This window comes from Mchenga conophoros, linkage group LG16, assembly GCF_057382185.1.
Source record: "Mchenga conophoros isolate Kocher_MC1m ecotype Shallow Benthic linkage group LG16, M_conophoros_male_GT1.1, whole genome shotgun sequence".
NCBI classification, from domain to species: Eukaryota; Metazoa; Chordata; class Actinopteri; order Cichliformes; family Cichlidae; genus Mchenga; species Mchenga conophoros.
In genome coordinates this window covers 28,710,757-28,735,733 of record NC_140541.1, presented here as the reverse complement: position 1 = coordinate 28,735,733, position 24,977 = coordinate 28,710,757, and the positions used below count along the sequence as shown (strand labels likewise).

General features: G+C 41.2%; 2 protein-coding genes across 2 annotated transcripts in view; one reads left to right on the top strand and one right to left on the bottom strand.

Annotated features, from left to right (window-relative positions):
• The first annotated feature begins 786 nt into the window (after positions 1 to 786).
• Positions 787 to 8,014, top strand: serp2 (stress-associated endoplasmic reticulum protein family member 2). Its single transcript, XM_085249014.1, has 3 exons — positions 787 to 982; positions 4,237 to 4,309; positions 7,573 to 8,014. The coding sequence occupies exons 1-3, from the start codon at positions 899 to 901 to the stop codon at positions 7,611 to 7,613; spliced, it is 198 nt and encodes a 65-aa protein (XP_085105140.1). The 5' UTR covers positions 787 to 898; the 3' UTR covers positions 7,614 to 8,014.
• A 1,769-nt stretch (positions 8,015 to 9,783) lies between these two features.
• LOC146556999 (TSC22 domain family protein 1-like) overlaps positions 9,784 to 24,977 on the bottom strand; it is a 39,800-nt gene continuing 24,606 nt past the window's right edge. The window contains exons 2-3 of the mRNA XM_085248347.1: positions 13,297 to 13,348; positions 9,784 to 11,421 (exon numbers count right to left, since the gene is read on the bottom strand). Coding sequence (XP_085104473.1) covers positions 11,152 to 11,421; positions 13,297 to 13,348 — 322 coding nt within the window. The 3' untranslated portion in view covers positions 9,784 to 11,151. The remainder of the gene's footprint in view (positions 11,422 to 13,296; positions 13,349 to 24,977) is intronic.

The following is a 24,977-nucleotide window of genomic DNA, read 5'->3' as shown; positions in this document are numbered from 1 at the left end:
ATGAATAAAAGCAACTTTGTGAATGTTAGGCAAAAGCACCTGTCTGGATAGGTGAATGAGACTTGTAATAAGTGCTTTGAAATGTCAAAACAAGAATCCCACAAAGTGAAATGGATGCACTGAGGACAACTAAGGGTGAGGTAACTTGGCCAAGGATACTTTGGTATGCACACTGAAGGAGCTAGGGATCAAACCACTGGCTTTCTGACTGGTAACCACTGGACCAAAAAAACATTTCAATCTTCTTTTTTAAGGCAAACAACAAGGTAACTTTTAGGCTGTCTCAAAACATGCATCGTTATATTTAGGTAGATGACAGACATGTAAACCCACGAACTTGATGAGCAAAAGAGGATGGATGGATAGAAATTAGAGTATTTTTAATCATCTCATAATATTTATTACAAAATACGTGTACAGAAAATGAGTCGTACAGTGACGACTCGTTTTCTATTTCATTTATTTTCAATCATAGTCTATTATTCAGTCATCGATAGCTGGAGCGCGCCCCTGAACGCGCCAGGTGCATGGGGATGCTGTTTTCAAGCTCAACAACGTACAACACGCAACATCCTGTGGGGCCCTTCAAAGTAAGAGTCTCGGTAAACATTTTGTATAATTTCTTATAACTTAAGTCTTACAACGATTTAAACGTACAGTAAGCATATATAGATAGTCACGTGTTGGATTTCTGAACTTCGAATACCATAGAATAGAGCATAAAAACTTGTTATAATAGCTTCGTGCTCGTATTTTGAACGCTATCGCACTTCGGTTCCGGTTTCTTCTTCGCGGACTTTTGGTGACTTGACGCAGGCGCCGCTGCTGCTGCTGCTGTCGTCAACCTGCAGCATCAGAAAACAACAGGCTAAAAACAGACTGGCGTATCCCGGTGAAGATGGTGGCCAAACAGAGGATCCGCATGGCCAACGAGAAGCACAGCAAGAACATCACTCAAAGAGGAAACGTAGCCAAGACGCTGGTGAGCCGCTAACGGACACGCAGAGCGACGCCAACCTGACACGTTAGCCCAGAGAGGTGACGTTCAGCCCGGCGTGAGCGCAGCGGTGATGGTAGTGCTGATGGTGCCAGCTGTCAGTTAAAGGTGTCAGGGTGCTGAGCGACTTGGGAGCTTCAGCGTGATATGTGCGGTGTGTTTTATTTCACACGGAGCGGATCGGGGTGTAATTTATTCAGACTGGATTCACTCCGCTCGTGACCGCCGCATACTGCATGTTGCTGTCCGGGTGAAGAGGCTGCAGTTAGGGCAGGAAAATTGCCGAAACCCGTTAATTCTGACATAAAATCAGCGGTAAACGTGAGAGCACGTCTGAAATGCATTGGTTTAAAAACAAATAATTGGTTGTCATCAAGGAAAAGGAAAATAAACCCCAATAAACCCATCACTTTATTTTACTCTACATTGTGGGCCACATACAGTCCACTTTGATCCTAAGTGACCGGTGAAACTTTCTGTCATGGTGAAGAAGTTTAACTACACATTAATTACTGAGCTATCATAAAGTAACAGAAAAGACTTGTTAGAAATAAATATTTTTTTTTTAAAAATACAAAAATGATTAAAAGTAATGGTAAATGGCCTGCATTTGTATAGCGCTTTTCTAGTCCCTAAGGACCCCAAAGCGCTTCACACTACATTCAGTCATTCACCCATTCACACACAGGCGATGGCAAGCTACATTGTAGCCACAGCTGCCCTGGGGCGCACTGACAGAGGCGAGGCTGCCGGACACTGGCGCCACCGGGCCCTCTGACCACCACCAGTAGGCAAACATGGGGTTAGTATCTTGCCCAAGGATATTTGGCATGCAGCCAGGAGGCAGCCTGGGATCGAACCACCGACCTTCTGATTAGTGGCTGACCTGCTCTGCCACCTGAGCTACAGCCACCCCCTAATGAAACAAAACAAATGATAAAAGGCTTTTTGGTAAATAAAAGAACGTACGATTTATTTATCAGATTTATTTGGTAATTTTTTGGAAATTTTTGTTGTTGTTGTTTGTTTTACTGTGGACCAATTGTTTAAAAAAACAAAAATAAGACTTGTAAAACTTACATTTTGGACTTTTAACTTTATTTAGGACCTCCTTCACATTGTTTGGCGTCTTCGCCAGGCCAGTTTTGGCTCCTGGGCCTTGTGTTGACACCCCTATGTAACCAGCTCCCAGTTTGGATTCAGGAGACAAACTTTAAAACTTTCCTTACTTCATGAATTTCACCTATCACGGGTTATTTGTTATAACGTAACTCCCGCGATAAACGAAGGACCACTGTACAGCACTCTACATTTTTCCTGCCTCCCCTAACCCCCAACCAGCCCCTCACTGAGCCTGATCCTGCTGGAGGGTTCTTCCTGTTAAAAGGGAGGTTTTCCTCCCCACTGTCGCCAAGTCCACTATTGTAGAATGGTTATCTTACAATATGAAGTGCCTTGAGGCAACTGTTTTTGTGATTTGGCGCTATGTAAATAAAGTTGAGTTGAATTGAAAAAACCGTGCAATTTCTACATGCTAGAAAACATTGGTTTCTTTCACTTACTACAGCATCACAACCATTTGGGCTAAAATTTTAAGAAAGACATTTGCAAAAAAAATTGCAGAAAAGTTTGTGGTGGCTCGTTGCCCAGAAGATTTTTGTGAAGTTCCCCCCCAAAAAAGACAAAAAAGAACCAACTGGAGCTTTTCTCTCATTTAATTGTTTTTGAATCAATGAATGTGGTGTAGTATGAATGTAGCAAAAGCTGTAAAATCTAAGAAAATACAGTTAATGCCAAAATAGGTGAGCTGAACAGGAGTCTTTGCCCTTTTGACATCCCTGCTACTCAACATGTTTGTCTCACCTGCTCCCACCTTTCACTGAGGTCAGTGCAGTTGAATGGCAAGCTGATATCACAAAGCAAAACCAAAAAAAACACTGAATTAAAAAAGTGAAAATAGATGTTAGATGGCGCTTATGAGTCTTATTAGTTACTATTAATTACTTTTAATGACTGTGGAACATTTTAAAATATCTTTAATACGTCCTTCACATTTTCATTTTTATCTGCACTCTTTTCCACTACTGTGGATTTAAACATTTATTAACTTTAGTATCTGTTCTCAAGGTCAGTAAAGGGATCATGGAGGGTTGTCTTCTCCACAAGTTTTCTCTTTTCATTTCTGTTAGTCTCGGTAACTCTATTCAGTGATGTCAACATTAGTTTTCTTCACATATCCTCCTCCTCCTCACACGTTTGACATCCCAACAGCAGACATGTAATGCAGAATGTCAAATTTGCTCATTTGCTCTAGTTTTCCAATAAAGCTCTGTGATAATCCTTCTCTGGTGATCCCCATGGTATTACACAGGGAGTGGAAGCATTTCTAGACCAAGATGAGCTAAAGACGAGCAGGTTTTGTCTTTTCCCACTGTGACGCCAGACACACTGGCCAATTTATTAGGAAGGTGTTGCAAGAACTGTTGATGAAAGTCAGGATGGAATCATACTGCCATATTATTTACACCAAATTTGGATCCTACCATCTATATATTGCAGCAGAAATTGAGTTTCATAGACCAGGCCACGTTTCTCTAATCTTCCAATGATTCTTGTTCTTAGCTGACAGGAGTTTCACCCAGTGTGGTCTTCTGCTGCTGTAGCCCATCTGCTTCAAGGCTCAATGTGTCATGGGTTCATAGATGCTCCTCTGAATGCTTTGGTTGTGATTATCAGGGTTTCTGCTGCTAAATCCTTGAGCTGGTTGCTGGTGTCTGATAAGATATGTACATGTTATTATATTAATAATAATAGAGTGAATGTCTCATTAAATAAGAGAATAATTTGGAAAGGAATAATATTTTTCTTTGTTTTTTTTTTAAAGTTAAAGTGAAATATTTTTAGATGTAAACATACAAATTCTCTCCCTTCTTTAAGTTACTGGCAAAACTTTTTCAGGTTGAGCCCACTTGAGATCAAATCAAGCTGCATGTGGTCCAGGTTTAACACATCCAACCAGATGAGCTCATCACGGCTGCTCTCTAAACCTTTGACTGATGAGCCACCGTGTAAAGAGGGAGAGAGAAGTGCTGACCCTGCACCTTTCAGTGTATAATTAGACTCTGAGGTTTATCACTGCAAAAACAGTTGTTGAAGTTGGACAAGGAGCAGGGAAGCCTCTGTGTTTGCTCGGCAGCACATTTTTGCTGACGTACATGATGTGTGTTTCTCCTCCACAGCGGCCACAAGAAGAGAAGTATCCTGTGGGTCCCTGGCTGCTCGCCCTCTTTGTGTTTGTTGTGTGTGGATCAGGTACGGACGTTTTCTTTTTTTTAAAATATCTACAGAAGAAAGTGGTTTCAACTGGTCAGTGATGCTGGATTTTAGGACCTAAAGTCAGACTGATGTGATGTATCAGTCTGTGTTCAATACCCAGCAGCTCTTTAATGCTTTGATTATCTCACTCAGATGACTGGACCTTCAGTAACTGTGTTAAATTAAGTGTTTTATATACACAGATAAGGCTTATTTCATGTTTAAAGGCTCACTCAAATCAAATGTTAATTAATTATGCAGTTGACCACTGGAGCTCCACATCCCCAATCCAGTAGATTTATTAAGCACTCACATTTAATCAGCCTCATTGGAGCAGGGCTGTGTTCACAGGGGAGTGTAGCGTGTCTATTGATGCTTTAAGACTAGAGTGCTGTGAAGTGTGAAGTCTCACATCGTGTTACTTGTCTGTTTTTAGTAAAAGAGAGGTTGACCCGTATTAAGCTCCTCCTCCATTTCAGATGACGGTGGCATCAGAAGATAATTCGGTCTACGGGAGAATCCCAGACATTTTTTTCTAACCCAGGGTGTAGTAAATTTTTCTCCAAAGCTGAAACGGCCTATCGATTTGCATGACCTTCACGTCACGTCATTGGAGCTTGCGTCATGTAGCTGTGCCGCATGACAGCTTGACCAGAAGTCTTACAAATTGCTTAGAGGACAGCATGGATGGGATCAGGGGTTTATTTTAAGTACTTTGTGTATATTTTGATGGTAAAGCATTTGTGCTACCACTTGAGTATGATTAAGCCCTAAATACTTCTGTCGTTACAGTAACGATGAAAAATTTTGGAAAAGTCACGAACTTAAAAACGTCTTTTAAATGCTCATTAGAATTCAATTCAAAACGATGAGATGGAGACTTTCACATGTATGAACGTGGCCGTGGAGTAAGATCATAGAAATACATTTCTTCATTCTTGGCAAATTCTTTCGCTTTTGCTTTTCGCTTTTGCCAAGAATGTTTTTTTTTTTCCACCAGGACGCTCTAGGCCGTAGGTCGATGATCGATTTTGTAATCGTATCACCAGACCTGCGACCATATGATCTGGACACTCGGGTAAAGAGAGGGGCTGAGCTGTCAACTGATCACCACCTGGTGGTGAGTTCGATCAGGTGGCGGGTGAGGACGCTGGACAGACCTGGTGCACCTAAACGCGTAGTGAGGGTGTGCTGGGAACGTCTAGCAGAGGCCCCAGTCCGCGAGATCTTCAACGCACACCTCCGGCAGAGCTTCAACAGCATTCCGAGGGAGACTGGGGACATTGAGTCCGAATGGACCATGTTCAGCGTCTCCATTGCCGAAGCTGCTGCATTGAGCTGCGGCCGCAAGGTGGTTGGTGCCTGCCGTGGTGGTAATCCCCGAACCAAATGGTGGACACCAGAGGTGAAGGGAGCCACCAGGCTGAAGAAGGAGTCCTATCGGGCTTGGTTAGCCTGTGGGACTCCGGAGGCAGCCGACAGGTATCGACAGGCCAAGCGGAATGCAGCTCGGGCAGTGGCTGAAGCAAAAACTCGGGTGTGGGAGGAGTTCGGAGAGGCCATGGAAAAAGACTTTCGGACTGCCTCGAAGAGATTCTGGCAAACCGTCAGGCGTCTCAGGAGGGGAAAGCGGTGCTCTACCTGCACTGTGTATAGTGCTGGCGGAGCGCTGCTGACGTCGACTGAGAAAATTGTCAGGCGGTAGAAGGAATACTTCGATGACCTCCTTAATCCCACTGACACGTCTTCCGAGGAGGAAGCAGAGTCTGAGGATGAGGGGAATGACCCGCCAATTTCCGGGGGCGAGGTCACTGAGGCAGTTAAACAACTCCTTGGTGGCAGAGCCCCTGGTGTTGATGAGGTCCGCCCCGAGTTCCTGAAGTCTCTGGACGTTGTAGGGCTGTCCTGGTTGACACGCCTCTGCAATGTTGCGTGGAGATCAGGGGCAGTACCTGTGGACTGGCAGACCGGGGTGGTGGTCCCCATCTTTAAGAAGGGGGACCGGAGGGTGTGTTCCAACTACAGGGGGATCACACTCCTCAGCCTCCCTGGGAAAGTCTATGCCAGGGTGCTGGAAAGGAGAGTTCGTCCGCTAGTCAAACCTCGGATACAGGAGGAACAATGCGGTTTTCATCCTGGTCGCGGAACACTGGACCAGCTCTTTATCCTCTCCAGGATACTTGAGGGTGCATGGGAGTTTGCCCAACCAGTCTACATGTGTTTTGTGGACTTGGAGAAGGCATTCGACCGTGTCCCTCGGGGTGTCCTGTGGGAGGTGTTGCGGGAGTATGGGGTGTCTGGCCCATTGCTACGGGCCATTCGATCCCTATACAACCGTTGCAAGAGCTTGGTTCGCATTGCCGGCAATAAGTCGGACTCGTTCCCGGTGGGTGATGGGCTCCGCCAGGGCTGCCCTTTGTCTCCGGTTCTGTTCATAATTTTTATGGACAGGATTTCTAGGCGCAGCCAAGTGGCGGAGGGCTTTCGCTTTGGTGGCCTCAGAATCTCATCTCTGATTTTTGCGGATGATGTGGTTCTGTTGGCTTCATCGGGTGAGGGCCTCCAGGTCGCACTGGAACGGTTCGCAGTCGAGTGTGAAGCAGCGGGAATGAGGATCAGCACCTCCAAATCTGAGGCCATGATTCTCAGCCGGAAAAGGGTGGAGTGCCCACTCCGGGTCGGGTATGAGTTCCTGCCCCAAGTGGAGGAGTTCAAGTATCTCGGGGTCTTGTTCGCGAGTGATGGGAGAAGGGAGCCGGAGATCGACAGACGGATTGGGGCTGCAGCTGCAGTAATGCAGACGCTGCACTGGTCCGTCGTGGTGAAGAGAGAGCTGAGTGTAAAAGCGAAGCTCTCAATTTACCGGTCGATCTACGTCCCTACCCTCACCTATGGCCACGAGCTGTGGGTAGTGACCGAAAGAACGAGATTGCGGATACAAGCGGCAGAAATGAGCTTCCTCCGAAGGGTGGCTGGCCATCCATGAATATGGATGGATGGACAATGAGATTTTCAGTGTGTTTCAGTGAGCGACCCACAAACTGACGCCACATTACAGGGACACACATCTGCTGCAGTTTTAAAAAGTATCACAGCGTTGACAGGACTTTAAAAAAAAAAAAAAAGCTGCTGATTGGAGCGGGAAATTGGACCCAGGAACGGGATAGAGAATCCAGATGAGAAATGATGTCATGGCTGTTTACCACGCTGTTTTCCTTCCTGTCAAGGCTTTGACGTCGTGTCTCCCTGTGTGCTCTCAGCCATATTTCAGATCATCCAGAGCATCCGTATGGGGATGTGATGAAGGAGAAGACTCTGGACCCCTGCCCTCTACCCCCCAAACCCTCCTCATGCCCTCATAGCGCCTCACCTGTGCACCCTCCAGAGGTCCAGAGATGAATGCCACTCCTTGGAGAGAGAGGGAGAGAAGCGTCCCCCTGAAGCTGACCCTAAAGACACCACCCTGCCCCTGATCAGCGTTTACAGTATTGCAGTCTGTGGTACTGACAGCTTTTCTATGGACAGTCTGAGACCACGCCGGCTGGAGATCGTGATTCATTTTGTGTGTGTGTGTGTGAGAGAGAGAGAGGTGGTGTGTGACTGTGCGACCAGTGATTCCTGCTAACAATGTGCCATACTTGTATAATTCACTGTCAGTCTATGAAGAATGTTTTTTCAAATAAATGTTGAGCATTTAGAAAACGTCCACGTTTAATTCTGCTGTCGTAGACTCTGTTTTACCAGAGCACGATACTCACTCCACCCGTCAGAGGTTTCATGTTGTAGGTGGCAGCAGGATGCAGCTAAATGCTTTAAATGTCACCCGGGGTACGCATACAGCTCATTTGTAAAGTAGCTATCAGAACTTTGTGTACATAATCTTGCATTTCCAGTTTAAATATGGTTTCCCTCTAAACAGAGCTGGTGGGTATTTTCAGTAATGAGAGGGATCAGGGGGTGATTTAGAAGTTTGAGAATGACAAACAAAAACACTGCTTTCTATATTTAAGGTTCAGTTCAGCCACCTAAAGGGAACAAATGAGATCCCAGTGCATTAAACCAGTGTGAATATCACCTTGTTTAACTGTTACGTGTTACAGAGCAGTAACACAGTTTGTAATATGACTTTTTAAAGTCATATTACAAACAAACTGTGTTTGTAATATGACTTAATTGCTGTCTGCTAAGATAACATTATTTGATATGTAAACACTGAATTTAATTACATCTGCAAGTTATCCAAATTATATATTTATTTTTGTTTTTATTTTCTGGAGCTTAAATGCATTTGTTTAGGTTTGGTTTTTTTTAGCGTCACTTTAATGGAGTCTGTAAAATTCCCTGACTCTTAAATACATGCAGAGCCCATTGTGGTTATATGTAATTGCTCGTAGGAGGCAGTTTCATATAAAGAAAGCAAGCCATGGGAGGTCTGGCCTCTTTGGATAGTTTTCCCTCCACAGCAACTGAGGAAGGTGAGTTTATTTTATAAGTCATCCACCTGGATATTGGAGATCTTAGAGATTGTAATGGCCTCTCTAACTAATGCTACAGTCACAATGTGCAGCGGTCTCATTCATTTTGTAACAGTTGGAGACGGGCACCTGGTGTACAACTACTTGTTTCAAAACGACTTTGTTGTGTAAAGATGGGCTCTGTCTGCCATCAGCTTGCGATTGAACAGGGACAAGTGGACAGTTATGAGCAATCTGTGATAATAGCTGTGATTAAATGTGAAGTGAAAATCACTTCTGTCTCCATATACATACACAGAAATTTATATAAACTCCTTGAGTCCAGTCAGAATTTCAGATGTTAAACTAATATTGATGCAGTGGTCACGCTCCAACCTTCTTTAAAAAGAAAAAAGAAAAAAAAAAAAAAAAAAAAAAAAAATATATATATATATATATATATATATATATATATATATATATATATATATATATATATATACACATATATATACACATACATATATATACACATACATACATATACATACACACACACACACAGCTGCCAACCAGTTGAGTTGCACTAATTGTCCAGTGGTTGTCAGAGTTTAACATTAGACTAGTTCCCAGGTTTTTTCAGCTGTAGCTGCAAACAGGGATACCAACCTAACCTCTTTCATTTGACTTTTTCTTTTTAATTTAATGCAATTTCAGTTGCTTTGTCTTTTTCATGGTTACTATATGGAGGGGATACGTCAGAGGCAAGTTTTAAGTTAACCAAGTAGACATCCAGAGTGTCAACCTCTTGTCTTTCAGTCTCATCACAGAAACATTTTACCAAATTAATCCCAAAATTAAAGCGATTTCCTCTAGTTAGTTTATTTCAAGTTCACAAAATCATGCGTTTTATTTTAGTTAATGCTCCACTCTTGTCCAAATGTGGTCACTCTTTTCATTCATGAGCGCAGTAATTGGACAGGAAAACTGGGGAGGGGAGGAGAAAAAAAGGAGTCATTTCTTCCTTAACCATGTTTATTGAAAGTTGTGAAGTGCAGCTGTCAAGTGCAATTGTGGTATGTATGTTACAATATCTCATCCGGTCATTGCGGAAACATGCACAGAACATGAGCATACAACTGATACACAGAATGAAAAAGAACATCTCTAGAGTTTGTATTTTTTTTTTTTTTTTTTTTTTTTAAATTGAACTTTAAGATATTGTTCATCCAAAAGTATTTCACTGTCAAAAAAATAAAAAATAAAATAAAATAAAGAGTGCAATACTCCAGAAAGAAAAAGAGAACCAAGTGGAAATGGTTTTACAGTCAAGAGTTAATGTTGCAGTAAGGGTTATGGACAACACAGTCGGGCTGCTTGTTGTCAGTTAAATATCCTAAACTCCTCGTCCATCCACAGTCCTGAAAATACAGCATTAAAAATAGATGACACAGGCTGGGCAAGACTCATCTGCATCAATCTGTGTGACCTAGATAGCATCTGTTGTTTATCTTCACCACCACCTCCTCTCTATTTTACATGATACTTACACTATACAGAAATATACATCATCCTCTGCCCTCTCGAATCTTTTAGGAAAACAAAAAGGGGAAAAAATGCAGCTTAGCCCAAAAGAAGTCTCAACCCTGTCTGATAAGGTTTAAATTACATGCCACTGCAGGGCTGAGAAAACTGCAATGAGGAGCTTCGAGGGCAAAAACGAGGAGGTTGAAATACTGAAAATAGAATATCATCATCTCCATAAGAAACCACGGTTTGTTCATCCCATCAACCCACAGCTAAAAGATCATACCATCATCATCAATGCTGCTGTAAAGAACCTCCCCTCCCACCCCAAACTCCCCCATTCCAGATGGGGGGAGTCTGTGATGATTGCTCACATTCTTCATTTGGAGAAGGTGTCTTCCTCTTGAGTCTGTCAACCTGGAAACTTCTTTTATTTACATCATTCTGCAAAACAGGAAACTATCAATCCTGCTGCTCCACCCACTGGTGTAGTCGACATCACTCAGGCACAGTGATTTTTTTTTCTTTCTTCTATTTAAATCTAAGCATTGTTTCCACTGATGAGCTGTTCCTCTGTAAGACATTCTAGTTGATGAAAAGAGGGGGACTTTTTTGGCAAATGTTCAAAACAACTTCATGTACAGCATCTCAAGATTGTCGCCCTCCCCCCGCGCCTCCGAGCGCAGCCCCTGCTCGTCCCTCTGTCTGCATCCTTCTGAGATAAAATGTGCAAATTCTCATCTTAACGGCGTAGCCTCCTGCGGTTGAAGGCAAAGTTTGGCTCGGCGGCTGTGCCAGAGCTCAAACAACACAAACAAACAAACAAACAAAAAAGTCAAGTTCTCCACCTGGGCCAGGCTACGCCGAGGGGCCGGAGCTGTGTGTTGCAGACTGGGAGAGGGTGGTGGCGCTTGCGGGTCCCGGCGTGGCGGCCATTTGAGGGGTAGGTGGCGAGCCGGTCTGAACCTGGGCCTGGAACTGGGCCATCTGTTCGGGGCTCGCCAGCGTCTTCAACAGCGTGTTCTCCTGCTCTAGCTGGGAGTTACGCTCGATCAGCTCCTTGATCTGCTCCTTCAGCACCTCCACCTCCTCACGCACGGCGTACATGAGGTGACTCTTCACCAGGTCCTGAAAAAGACAGGAGGTAGAGGTTTACGACAGGAATCCACAAACATCAGGTAAATTAGGTTGTGCCTTTAGGCAAAAATCATAATTGTAACCGTTTGATGTGAATTTAAATTTAAGGATGAGGTTGATAAGGAGAAGGATAAAATAACAGGTAGCATCTGTTAAACCAAATGGAAATTGCACATTTTTACATCTAATAGATATGCACCAATTTGAAACACAGCGCTATTACAATGCCAATGTTTACTAAATAAGCTGTAATCCTCACTGTAAGAAGAGACTGGACAAGACTCACAGGATAATGTTATTCAGTCCCGTTACACACTGAGTACCTTCTTTTGCTGCTTTGCACACAATGAAGTCAGGAGTGAAATGACATTGAATCAAGTTGTTGACGACACATTATGCTAACTTTAAATTAATTAATATGGAATTTTTCCTTCCTACTGTCAGCAAGTGCTTGCTCACGGGGGTGGGGTGGGAGTGGGGGTCGTCTGATTGTTGATGTTTTCTCTATATCACTGGAAGGTCTCTACCTTACAATACAAAGCGCTTTGAGGTTACTCCTAAGGCTTGATCTCCTCAGGGAGACGAATTTACGGAAGGAAATGTGACACAGCTATTGCCTTATACAAAACTACTAACACTTTTGAGTTGAATTATTTATTTAAAATTTCCTTTTAATTTTATCAATGTTGTTGTGACTAATTAGAAAGTAACATTCTGGATCAGACTTAATTTATTATCCTCTTCAGTTGCTTTCTGATTTCCATAAATCAACTGTTCTTAACATTAAGGGACATTTATTAAAATCTAACTAGTCTTTAAGGATCCAGCTAATTTTCAATTGCAAACACCAGCAAAAGAAAAAGCTACCTGTCTTATGTCTTCACCTGGACCAGATGCTGATGGCCTTAAGGTGTGACTATTTGTGCATCATGGGACTGTACACTGAAAATACTGTTGATCATAGTTTTAATGATCTGGGAAAACAAACATTTAAAGCTGACCTATTTTATTTGGAAAAAGTCAGGAACTTTCATTCAAGCTGAAAGTATCCCTAAATTGAAGCTGTGTGTTATCTTTTCATGGAAAAGCACTGCCAGCCTTCATTATACTGAACTATTTTATGAAAAAACGAATGTTTCGAGAGAGAAAAATAAAAATAAACTACTATAACAACAAAACAACAACAAAATGATAGTTACCTAAAACATTAAACTAACAGTTCATGAAGGAGTAAGTGGAAAGAGATCTTTAGAAGCGAGTCTCTATGTAATCTAATCTGGGATAATATAATAGATGATGATGAAAGGAGAAGCGTGAGAGGGAATATTCCCAAGGTGCTACGTCAGCAAGCCGGCCCACGTTTAAGTGTTAGCCAATCAGAGCCCGAGATATTTATACCCAGGCTGCAAGCCTTCCAGTTTGCCTAGCAACAAGAGCTGACAGCAGAGACAACAGAGACTTTAGATTTTTCTGGAAATAAAGGGCTAGATCTTTTTAAAACTTTGATTATTTTTTGATCGGCTGTTGTGCTTATAATTTTATATTTATTTTATATTTGTAATAATCGGGATGTTCTTTCAACTTGGAACCAGCGGTTCGTTTTGAGTTAGCTAAACTACTTTCACCTTTACGTCCGGTCACTCGTCAGTTCTGAAGTCTCACACTATTGCACTATTCTCCACGTATTAGCGGTTTTATTTCACAATTCGTTAACGTTTTGTTTGCCAGAAATTCAAATAAACACTTAAGTACACTGGGATGACGAAGTTCCAGATATAGGTGATTTAAAGTAAAATACTTTTAAGGAATACCCTATTAAGACATCTTATAGCAATTCGAAGACAACAAATTAAAGGAAAAACTCACCATCGCTTGCTCTATCTTGTTGTCTATGGCCACAACGCTGGCTCCGGATGAACTGCAAGAGAAAAGAGAAATAAATCCATTTTAAGCCAAACTGTGCTGCAATGGGGGGAGGGGGGGAGGGGGAGAAAAGCAGCAAATAAGATGGATGGAGAGAAATGCAGAGAATAGAGGAAAGCGAACCGCAGAGCCTGAGGAGCTCCCTCTATAGAAATGTAGGTCGCTACTAGAAACATCTGGAATTTTCTATAAAAGCAGGAATTTTTTATGCTCTTTTTTCCCCTCACAGTGAGCATTTACAGTCATCTAAGCTGGATGCTACACAGTCATGAGGAAAAGGCACAGCGCTGCAGGTGAAGCAGCTGACGGAGCATTCACCTATTATCGAGCTGGACGTGCGAGCTCTCCGCGCTCAACAGCGACGACAGGAACGATATGGAAAAATTCCTCAGCTGGCACACGCCTAGATCCATAGCCATGGTGTAGCACGGAGCATTCATGCTGTTCATGATTTACAGGATCTGCGTGGCACATCCACGCGCTTCTTTCCCTGTGTGTTTTCCCCCTTTCCTTTTGTTGTTATTGGTCCTCTCTCCGGTAAAGCTCGCGCACTGACTGCAGCGGTACGGATGTAAGCCAAGGTCAGTTCATCACAGCGACGCGCGTACACACAGATCTGCAGCTAAGGACGAGGCTGGAGGATTTATCCACACACGCGCAGAAAGAGACAGACCTCCGATTGGTGGAGGCTGAGTCTGTTTGCGTAATATATGCAGGGAACGCCCACACCTGCAGCTCTGCCGACTGGTTTCGGCATAAAATCATAGTCCAGCAGCACAAAGGGGGAATATCCGAAAAACAGCTCCCCCCCATAATCATATATTATTGAATTTAATCATTTTAAATCATTGCTGGATGGCCATATCTTTATCTGTACTCACAGGCCTAGACACTAGCTGGCAATCCCCTGGCATCTACCCGTCGCTAGAGGGAAAAGAATTTGAATTCCCTGAATGCCTCTTCAAACATTCTTACAGTGGTGAGGCTCAACATTGACATGAAGGTAAACGTTGTACATGTATTTGGCGAGCATTTGCAGGAAATCTTCCTTGCAAATGACCGGCAATCGCAGCAGCTTGGAGATTTTTTGTTTTGGCACAACCTGACCAATATAACCTAAAAACAACAAGCAACCGCTTGCCAACCACTCAGTGAATGCACATTTTTCCTCAAAATGGTGAGCACGAAGATCTATGCTGACATCTGCACACCTGCCAGTCATTTGTGACCTCCACATTACTATTGCACGCGCCCCAAACAGTGGGCTTCAAAGTAGTAGAACAGCTTTCTGCACCAGAGAATAATAAAGGCTCTATCCTTTAGGAGCAATGCAACTTTTTGCATGGACCAAAAATTAAAACACCAAAATAACGTTTGTAAAAAATCTTCCTAAATAACAAGTAACTGAAGATTGTAACAATATGGAGTGCAAACTACAAAACTTAATATGGTGGAGCAGAAAGGGAATGAGCATAACTTAAATACTTATAAATGATCACAACTGTGCTCCATGTAAATGTACTAAGTTGCTTTGCACTACTGGTCCTAGCCACGCTCTCGTCCAAACTAAGGCATTATTTCATTGGCACCCATGAGGGCCAGTGTCCATTATGAGAAAGAGCTTATAATACGGAGAAATGGCTCAGGGACAGATAAGACGATAAATTATTTAGACAAGACGCACAAGGTTGACGGACAGGGAATGTATCAGCTGCTGCTGCTGTAGTCTCCACAGTAAGAAAGACTTTCATCCAAGGGGGTCAAACTTAACGGTAACATTTAGTTTATTACTTAAATTAATTTTCACATGTGTTGTGGTGCCTGTGGGTAACTTAGATCCTCTAAATAATCTATAACATTCATATCTTTGGAGAACATGCCAACCCCACACAGAACAGCTGAAGTCTGCTCCTCCATGAATCTGGTTGTGCTCGAGGTTTCTTTCTGTAAAAAGGAAGATCTTCCTCCCTACTGTTGCTGGGGGTATCTCCAATTCTGTAGGGTCACAGTGTGCTGTTGCGAATTGATGCTACAAATAAAACTGAACACTGAAACTTCAGATGAAAGTCAACTTGGTCCATGTAATCTGCACTAACAGAACATAATCAAAAGAACAGCTTAGCTTTTATTTTAGGTTACACAGAAATGAACGTATTTAAAATACTTCAGGTGGGCACTTAGTGTTATTTCGTGTACATATGTTGCCCCCTTGCGGCCTTGTGATGTATTGCACTTTGAGGATTATTATCAAAGGACTCTGGCATTAAAAAGACTGTCTTACCAAATGGGAACAGAGATGGTATACATAGAAATAAAAGGTCCTCCACTTCCAGACCATTTTCTTTCTCAAATATTTGCAGGCCAAACACTGTATAAGCACATTTCAGAAAAATCCATCACCCCACAAGTCTCTCCTTATTGAATAGATTTTAAAAGATACATAACTGAGGCAGTTTGTCCTCTGCATAAAACAGTGTTGACTCTCGCAGAATATACCATTATGTATATTACAAACAAAATGACAGAAAGACCTGGGCTTTCCTTTTGAACACAGTGAGTGGGATTTCCAGTGTGAGGGGAGCAGATACCTCTGTTGTAAAACAACCATTACAAACTCTGAACCCTCTGAAAAAGATCATGTTCACCTATAACAGCCTTATTAGACAACATATTCAATTTTTCATCTGCCATAAACTGTTGCTCTCTGAAACAGTGAAACTATGTATAGAGAAATCAACATTTGTCTGGCAAATACTGGTCAGACAAATGTGGTTTACATGATTAGTTTTGTGGTTTTGAGCGCATATGGATGATGCATTTCATTTGCTTTTATTATACTGGTATACATGTATGCATATCATTCTGATTTAGTTTGTGTAAATACTCAGTCCCTCATATCATAATATCTGGATTTATTTGTTGGAATTTGAAATATTAAGTTCTTTATTGGATTATTGTAATTTCAATTTAGTGAAATAGAACAAAGTGAGGAGTTCTTTAGTGCCATTTCATAAAGTTGTACACCTATACTTTTTCAGATTGGTTGTTTTTCATGTTTTGACTGCAGTAGCACATTAAATTACAGACTTTTGGGATACATACAAGTACATCTGATGTGCAATGGCTGTGTTGGGTTAAAAAAAAAAAAAAAGTTAAAACAGAAACAAAAGTAAATAAAGCAGATGCTCCTCCTTACTGCAAGATGATCCATGTCTACATATTTTTTGAGGTTTTACTTCAGAGACATATTCGTAATCTTACGTTATTTTATTTCATCCTATTCAACTGAGCTTTTTTCATTATGATTAATTTCACTTCCACTAATTTTGTTTTGTTGTTGGTTGTGTTTACTGTTTTGGTTGCTATAATGTGGAAATTTTGCTACTATTTGTAAACATAAAGACCTCTTATCTTACCTAATTCTACACTGTTATCAAATGTCTGTCTTCAAGGCAGTCATGGTGGGTCACTGCAGCTAATTTGACTGAAATCTACACACCCAAAAGTTTTTTCACACACATTACAGATGGGAGTCTTTGTTCAACAGACTCAAACAACTCCTACATTTCCAAACATTTCCACATCAGACACCCACAGCGCACCACCCTCTCCCATATACCTCCCTACACCCGGTGAAAAGGTCACTCTCACACATTCCCCAAACACACGCAAAGTCCTTAAAATCTCTTATACAAACTCTTGACATTCACGCCTCTGATCACACCCATGTCCACATCATACAGCAATCAAGCCACAAAACTAGTGTGAAGAAACTTAAGGTCCAGTTTCTGTGGTCAGAACGAGTTAATGTTTCATCAGGAGGTCAGAATGCGAATTATAACCAGACAGCTGAGAAACGGACTTGCCAGCAAGCACAGGACAGCTATGAAGACAAATCTGTGGCAAGCAAGCTGGTATAAAACAAAGAGGACTCAACATCCCCATGAATTCAACTCAGGGCCCCAAAAAAATAAATGCCTGTATTATTACAATTAAAACCCTGAATCAAGAGCTAAAGACTGAACAGAGCAACGTGTAAAACATTCACTTGGATTTTAATGTTAACACTTTACAACTTCTTTGAACTTCTGTCGTTTCAAGTTTTATTGGTTTCTTTTATGTGTATACCTTATGTTTAATAAAACTGCTTTTTATATTTCTATGTATTCTTATTCTTACAAATAGTCACAAGTGTCAGTGATCTTGTGCCTTTGTCCTGCAGTATTACGCCCAAGAATAATTTTCCATCGGGAAAACTGAGGCACTGAGTACAACTGATTGTGGAGCTTAACCCTCAAGGGGCCATATGATGCACAACTATTGTCTTTTTATTTTATTTATTTAAGAAAGACTGGATAAAAATAATGACAATTCTCTACATCTACTTGCACACTGTAGCTAATTATTTTTGTTACCGATTACTTTGGTAGCATCATATTTAAGTTACATGTTTTACTGAGCCAGGAGTAAAAATGAAACCAAATCTACAAACAAAAAAAGCAGTAAAATCTCAGAACTGCAAAACTGGAATGATGAAATTTTGGGCATTTTTACATTTTGATGTATGAAGTACCACAGCAGGCTGAAGAATGGGAGGGGTCTAATCTTAGTGTTTTCAGGTGAAGTATTCAAAAACAAAGCACCAGCTGGATACCAGAAGTCACCTTTACAAATGGTGGCTTAAGCTAATTTGGGCATCAGTAAGCACCAACACTATGAACAAACTGTTTTTTGTACTCTTGCCCGCCTCGCACACCCTTGTCCTCAGTCAAACACTTACCGAAAAGCCAAGTACCTCAATAAGAAGCTCTGAGCAGTGCTTATCTCTTCCGGTCAATTGACTGGAAGAGGGTTTAGCCAATTATCCACACCCCAAATAGCCAGTACAAGAGCGGCTGCTGAGGAGTAACACCCACGCATAAGGTCCAAATTAGACCTACGTATATGGAGTTACATTGAGGCTTAGTAGGAGCTATACGTGTTTACGCTGAAAAACTTGATGCACTTCCAGGAAAAGCTAGGAACAAGCTTTTCAAGGTGCAACTTGCACAAAAACACTACTGAAACTTAGTAACTTAGTTTCCCCACACGTGATTTAAACCTAATAAAATCCTGAACTAAAGCCCTCATCAGTGAAGACAGAGGGGCTTTTCTTTTTACCTTTTAGGACAAAATTTTAAACTGGTTATAAAGTTTTAACTCAAATTATCAAATAAATCCAGAGTTTCTGACAGAAACGTAGTTAAGTCCGGAGGCTGGGACAGAGGAAGTTGTCCCATTCTTGTCTGATAGAGGATTCTCATTTTTCAGCAGTCCCAGTTCATCTTTGTGTCTTATTAGCTTCATGATTTTTTCCATTGGTTAAAAAGTTGGAATGCAGGCAGGGCAACTCCTGAAATGTGTTGCTGCCATCAAAGTTAAACAGAGTGAATATTTGTAACCAACTAATAAAATGTCTTAGGTTAAACATTTGATAGTTTTCTGTGTTCTACCGAAATCTCATAAAGACCTATTTTATTCAGTCATCTTTTTTTGTAATTGGGTTGTATATTCATTGAGGTGCAGTCATTTTTGTCTAAATATCCTGGTGCTTGAGCTCGACTGTGGGCCAAATTAGACACACATGTACTGTTTTGCAAATGTGAGTGTTCCAAGTTAATTTAGTAAAACTGCAAGTTGGCATCCTAACCAGCTAGCACCAGCTTTTGCCCACAAACTACTACATTTGTATCGATTGTCTCCAGAATTCAAAGAATACTCCAATAGTTGCCAGTGAAGATCATGCAGTATTTTTGTTTGTGATACCCAGGCCTACTCTGCACAACTTAAGTCGTTCAGAAACCACAAAAGTCGCCCCCTGCTGGCCAGCACAAAGATGCAGTTCACATTTTCCCACCTTTTGACTGGTATCAAGTAACATAGAAACAACAAATCAAATTTTATTTTATTACAATTGCGGCTTTCAGACATAAAAACAAAGCAATCATCCTTTTTTTTCCTTTACAGCTGAAGCTTTAGTCCCTCTGTAAAAGCCCCAAGTAACTCCTCACCAGGCTGCGGCATATTTACGACTACAAACACCCTCCAATGAACTATATACTCCACACTGCACCTTTGGGGGGGGGGGGAACAAAAAAAAAAAAAAAAAAAAACGAATCCAGGGTTGAAGCACCTCACAAATTCAATTAGACATTAGTACCCATTTTCCAACTCTATTTAAGGGATGTTTTCATTGCTGAGGTCTGCATGAGTGTGTTCTTTGTTTCTATTAAGAAAGGCAGCAATTAAAAGCATCCATCCATCCAAGGCTGGAGCCTATCTCAGCTGTCCCAGTATAGCCAGGACAGGATGGCTCACCAGTCCATCACAGTCATTAAAAACATTTCAGTTTATTTCTGCCACCACCATGTGCCACAGATGCAGTGAACCCATTAAAATGCTGCTATGAAAGTCACAGTAATTCTTCTTTATTCTGTTCGCTGATGTATTACAGAACACTGTAGTGTTTAAACTATGCATGCAATAACTGGCAGTGTCATACGCAGGCCAGCCAACCAATGAATGGCCTCGCTAGTTTGCTGTAAAACAACACACCAGCCCAGTGACCTACTGAAGAAACTTGGAGAGAAATAACCCAGCTCCTGGATGATGTTCTGCTTTTATCTGACCACAATTACTAAGCACTTAACGCATTTTCTGTGCACATTATCAAGAACACCTCAACAGGAAGTACAGAAATGACACTGTGGGCTGCATCTGCTGCAAAAATAGGACTTCATATGAGATGATGGAGGAGATGGCCCCATTTTGTAACAGGAGGCCAATTTAAAAAAATAAAATAAAACAGCAGAATTTGGCCAAAAAAAAAAAAAAAAAAAAGCAGCATGCTGTAGGTTTTAATTACTCACCCCACCAGAAGATATGAGTAAGCAGCACACATGGACTACACAGTGTATCGTCTACTCGCCATCTGCACATTTACTATACATCAAACACTCCCTACAGTTTATCTGCTACACGTGAATTAAAAGAACATGCAGTGCTAATGCACCCCTTAAGCCCTGCATGACTGAACCAAAGGACAATATAGCCATGCAGCCTTTTGTGTGCAGCTACTGTAGTGACTGGTCTATTCACAGCTACCGTATACAGACCCCTTTAGGGAAGGGGGTGAGGTGGTGATGGCGGTGGGGGTTCCCTGTTTTCATTTTACCTTTTGAGATGCTGCTCCAGCTCCCAGAACAAAAGCTTCATTGCCATCTCGTCATGGCCTTGCACTCGTATCCCCCGCACTCTCATGGAGCCGTCCGTTAGCAGCAGCATATACACTCCAGAGTAAGCGCAGCAGCAGTGTGTCCCTGACCTTCTTTGTTTAGTGTGGGTTTTTGTTTTGTTTTTTTAAAATACAAACACCAAAAAAAAAACCCCACACCACTCGTGCCTTATTAAATTCAGCGTGCTAGATCACAGCAAAAGACGCAGCTGCAGCTGGACAGTGAATAAAAGGCAGCGTGCCAGGTTATGACTGTACATGAGCTCCTTATTTTTTTTCCTCGGTCACTCATTTGTGTTTGAATGGCTGACTAGTGAGTGATTTACTGAATACAGCCAGTTACTGAGCCGGTGGTGACGTGTGATCATGTGATACTAGGAGTTACATAAACCATCACCGCAGATTAGCATGTGGACCAATGAGTTCCCTGCTCCTGTGGTCTCTATAGCCTGAGACATATGCAAAAAAATAAAAAATAAAACAGATCTTAAAAAAGATTACGCGGAGTCCGAGTTTGTAGCATTTTTTGGTCTCAAGAACTACAAATCAGTCCTTTAACCTTTAGTGACAGAGATTAATAATGCTACAAAATTCCCTTGAACTCAAAGTCAACAGGATTTTAGGGTTTCCTGTCAAAGACGGTAAGAGCATTCCTGACACTGGTTACTTAACTCGCCACTTCAAACCAAATCATGTCTTTGTCCTTTTACGAGTAAATATGCCAGCCCGTTGTGTGACAGACCAGAGACCCTGAGCTTTAGGGTCTTATCTTGTCATATCTCATTGGATGGCAGCTTTAAGATGGCTTAGTGCTTTCCACAGATAGAAAACACAACATATACTCACAGGTAGGGCTGCTCAATTAATCGAATTTTAATCACGATTACGATCTGGGCTTTCAACGATCATTAAAAATGACTGAGCCGATTATTAGCCCCTCCCTCATTTATCCGCGACACCTTAAAGGCCGGTCCGTGAAAATATTGTCGGGCATAAACCGGTCCGTGGCGCAAAAAAGGTTGGAGACCGCTGATTAAGAGGACCCGAGGGAAGCTCGGAAAGCTAAGCAGAAGTTATTTGGAGAGGAGAGTGACTGCCGTTGGTTGAAAAGAGAGTTTAAAAAAATAATATAAAATAGTGTGCAACACCACTGAAGGTTTTTTTTTAAAGTCATTGTTAACCCTTTAAAGCCGGTCAGAGCTGCACGCTCCGTTTTGCGTAACTATTTTTAAATCCCTGTAGAATCTGAACCGTGTAAGCTAGCGCAATAATTTGTTTTGCATATGAAACCGGAGGAGTTGTACTTACATCTTATGCCATCAGCTTGTCCTCGGTCACGGTTTCGTTCCACATATAGCTTTGCAAAAATTGCATAAAAAGCGCTTGCAGGAACAAAAACATAATATTCCAGAAACACGCTTTGCCGTTCCTATCAGCTGTTCGTAACACTTCGCACAGTGAAATGATGCACATGCTGTTTTCTTTGCAAATTTGCATCATCAGGATTGTTTTTTGTTTTTCCTGCAATATATAAAAATTGCTGTATCTCCAAAATAAAACTATGAAGACACTCAAAATAAATTTCCTGTTGTTGTAAACTATTTTTTGCAACTTTTTTGTATTTAAAGTTTTGAGGGATAAACCTCTTAAATTTCTCCAAGTAGAAATATATGTAAACAAAACAAAAGCGATTTTCAATTTTTTTTGTAGTTTATTGCACTTTTTTGCAATTAATGTAGTTACTATGGACTTAATGCATACATATTAGTAAAATATGGGCTATAACAGTTGTATAGCAACTTGAAATGCTCCCACAAATGGCACTACAGCATGTAAAAAAATAATATAAGCTCTGGTGGACTTGGTTCTATAGTAGGTCTTAAAGGGTTAAATAAATATCGTCAAATAATCGTGATCTCAATTTCAGTGAAAATAATCGTGATTATCATTTTTGCCATAATCGAGCAGCCCTACTCACAGGGCCTCTGCTGGCTTAAAGACAGCCCGCCAAGAAACAACAGGTAAAGGATGAGCACAATCCAGGGGATATGAATCAGTACCACATGACTCCTGGGCAGCTCATGCCACACCCCGTTTATGGCATTATATTTTAGGTAAACCATATTCTTAGAGATTATTTTTATTTTAACGGGTGTGTTGAAGGACTAATTTTTTTAGTTTTTGAGTTAATGTTTTATATTCAACTATATTTCCAGTGTAAAGATTTTTATTTATTTAGAGAAAATAATTAAAACTTAAAAATGAGGAATACTTATTAAAGAAAGGGCCCCCTTTTACAGTACATATGAACACACATTTCCCTTCTGAGGCTAGTAAGACAAACAATTACTCCATACTTGCAAGTAACTGAGCACACAGGTGACCTGCACCTTTCTGCAGCCTAAACACATGCAAAAGTTAAACTACACAGAAGCAGATGCACTGCTGGGTTATCATGCATTTACTTCTTATTTTGAACCATCAGAAACCAGACTTCCCATAGACCTGAGGTGATCTCTGTTGCTTAATTTCACAGATATGATGATTAGCTTCAAAAGTTGGGTACTTCCAACCTGCAGTCATCATCCTCATATCATCATCTCAGAGTAACTTTCTGATTGACCACAGACTCAACGAAATTCTTTGGTTGGGGGAGAAATTCTCACAAAGCCACACCACATTTGTAAAAAGTGCAAAAATTAGCCACATGTTAATTTTCACCTATAGACTCTGACAAGCGAACGAAACAAAGGAAAACATAGAAAAAAAAGCAAGCACAAGAAAACTAGAACAACAATAATGTTGTATGGAGAAAAGTTAATACCACCATTACACCAGATTTCACAGTAAGCTATACATGAATAAGTTGGAATGACGTATTTGCAGTTTCCTGTCATAACATGCTTTTGATGTAGCTAAAATTTAATATGAGTAATTTTATTCTGATGTTATCTGTCTCCTTAATTACTTCTAATTTGTTTGTCTATCCCTAATATACAGTTTCTGGTTTAATTCACTCTTTTTTCTTTTCTTTTTTCTTCTTTTTTTTTTTTTTTTTTTTAAACATGGCAGCCAGTTCTGCCATTTCTGAGGGGAAAATGTAAACTGTAAATGTTTTGTTTTTATAAAATAAAAATAAAAAAGAAAGGACCTGGCGCGTCCCAGTGATGAGAAAAGAGGCCCATTGAATTGTTGAATTGTAAAGGCTTTTGGCTGTGCTGTAGTTTGATAGTGGGGAGCACACACAGACTTTACCAGTAAGTCCTGGCAGTGGTTTTTCCACTGTGACACCCTGACTATGGAGAATGACAGAGCTACTGAGTGAGTCAGAGAAGCAGGGAGGAATGATGAGTGGTCATTTTGGCATCCATACGTGACAGAGGGATGGGCTTTTCGAACATTTGGGCTGACAGCAGCAAGTCCTCAGTCCTCACTCTAAATTAAAAGTCACACATGAGGGGAGAGGCAAAGGAGGAGGGAGAGAGTCTGCCAGAGACATGGGGACTGGAATGGCCTAGATCCACCGCCTCTGCATTAGTACTCTCACTGAGTCATACGGCAAGAAGGGAGAGAGACACAAACGAATGCACGTTTCAAATATAAATCAACCATGAGAATATTCAGTTTGATGACTTATATTCGCAATGACCTTTTAGCTAAGCAAATTGAATTGTACAATGTCACCTTTACTGCCACCAAACCTGCTCATTAAGTACGATGTCATTACCTATGTCCTTCAGTTCCCAAACACAAATGACTGAAAGCTATAAATGGTCTGCAACATTAACATCCAGACATCCATGACAAAGATGACTCGTGAGGTTTAGTTATAGACCATATAGAAAATGGACAGAGATACCACAGCCACTGTTTCTGAAGTCTCTTTTTGAAGCCTTAAGATGAGCATTTTTGCGAGGAATGGATGTGACGAGGAAGGGTGGGTGCTAATGAGCAGACAACCACAAGTTATCAGGGTGGGGTTTACCACCACTGATAATCCTCCATTTTGAAACACGGCATGACCAAAAAACAAAAGACTTGGAAAAAAAAAACATTTATATGATCAAAAATGAGTGATTAAGCCAATAAACTCAACAGCGAAGTGTTTACTGAGTTTAAAAAGATATTTTCGCATGGAACTAAAGTTAAAGTCCCTAATCAGCAGAGACACATGCCATCACATGGCAGGGAGAGGACATTGAAAATGGACCAAATTGCAGCCAAGAGAAAGTCTGAGATGATCCCACAACACGGGTTAGTCATTAATATGGTGCAATGTGGGGCAGCTTGGTGGCTAGCATGTTGCCTTCAATTTACTTACTACAATTTTTTTTCTTTTCTGTTTAAATAT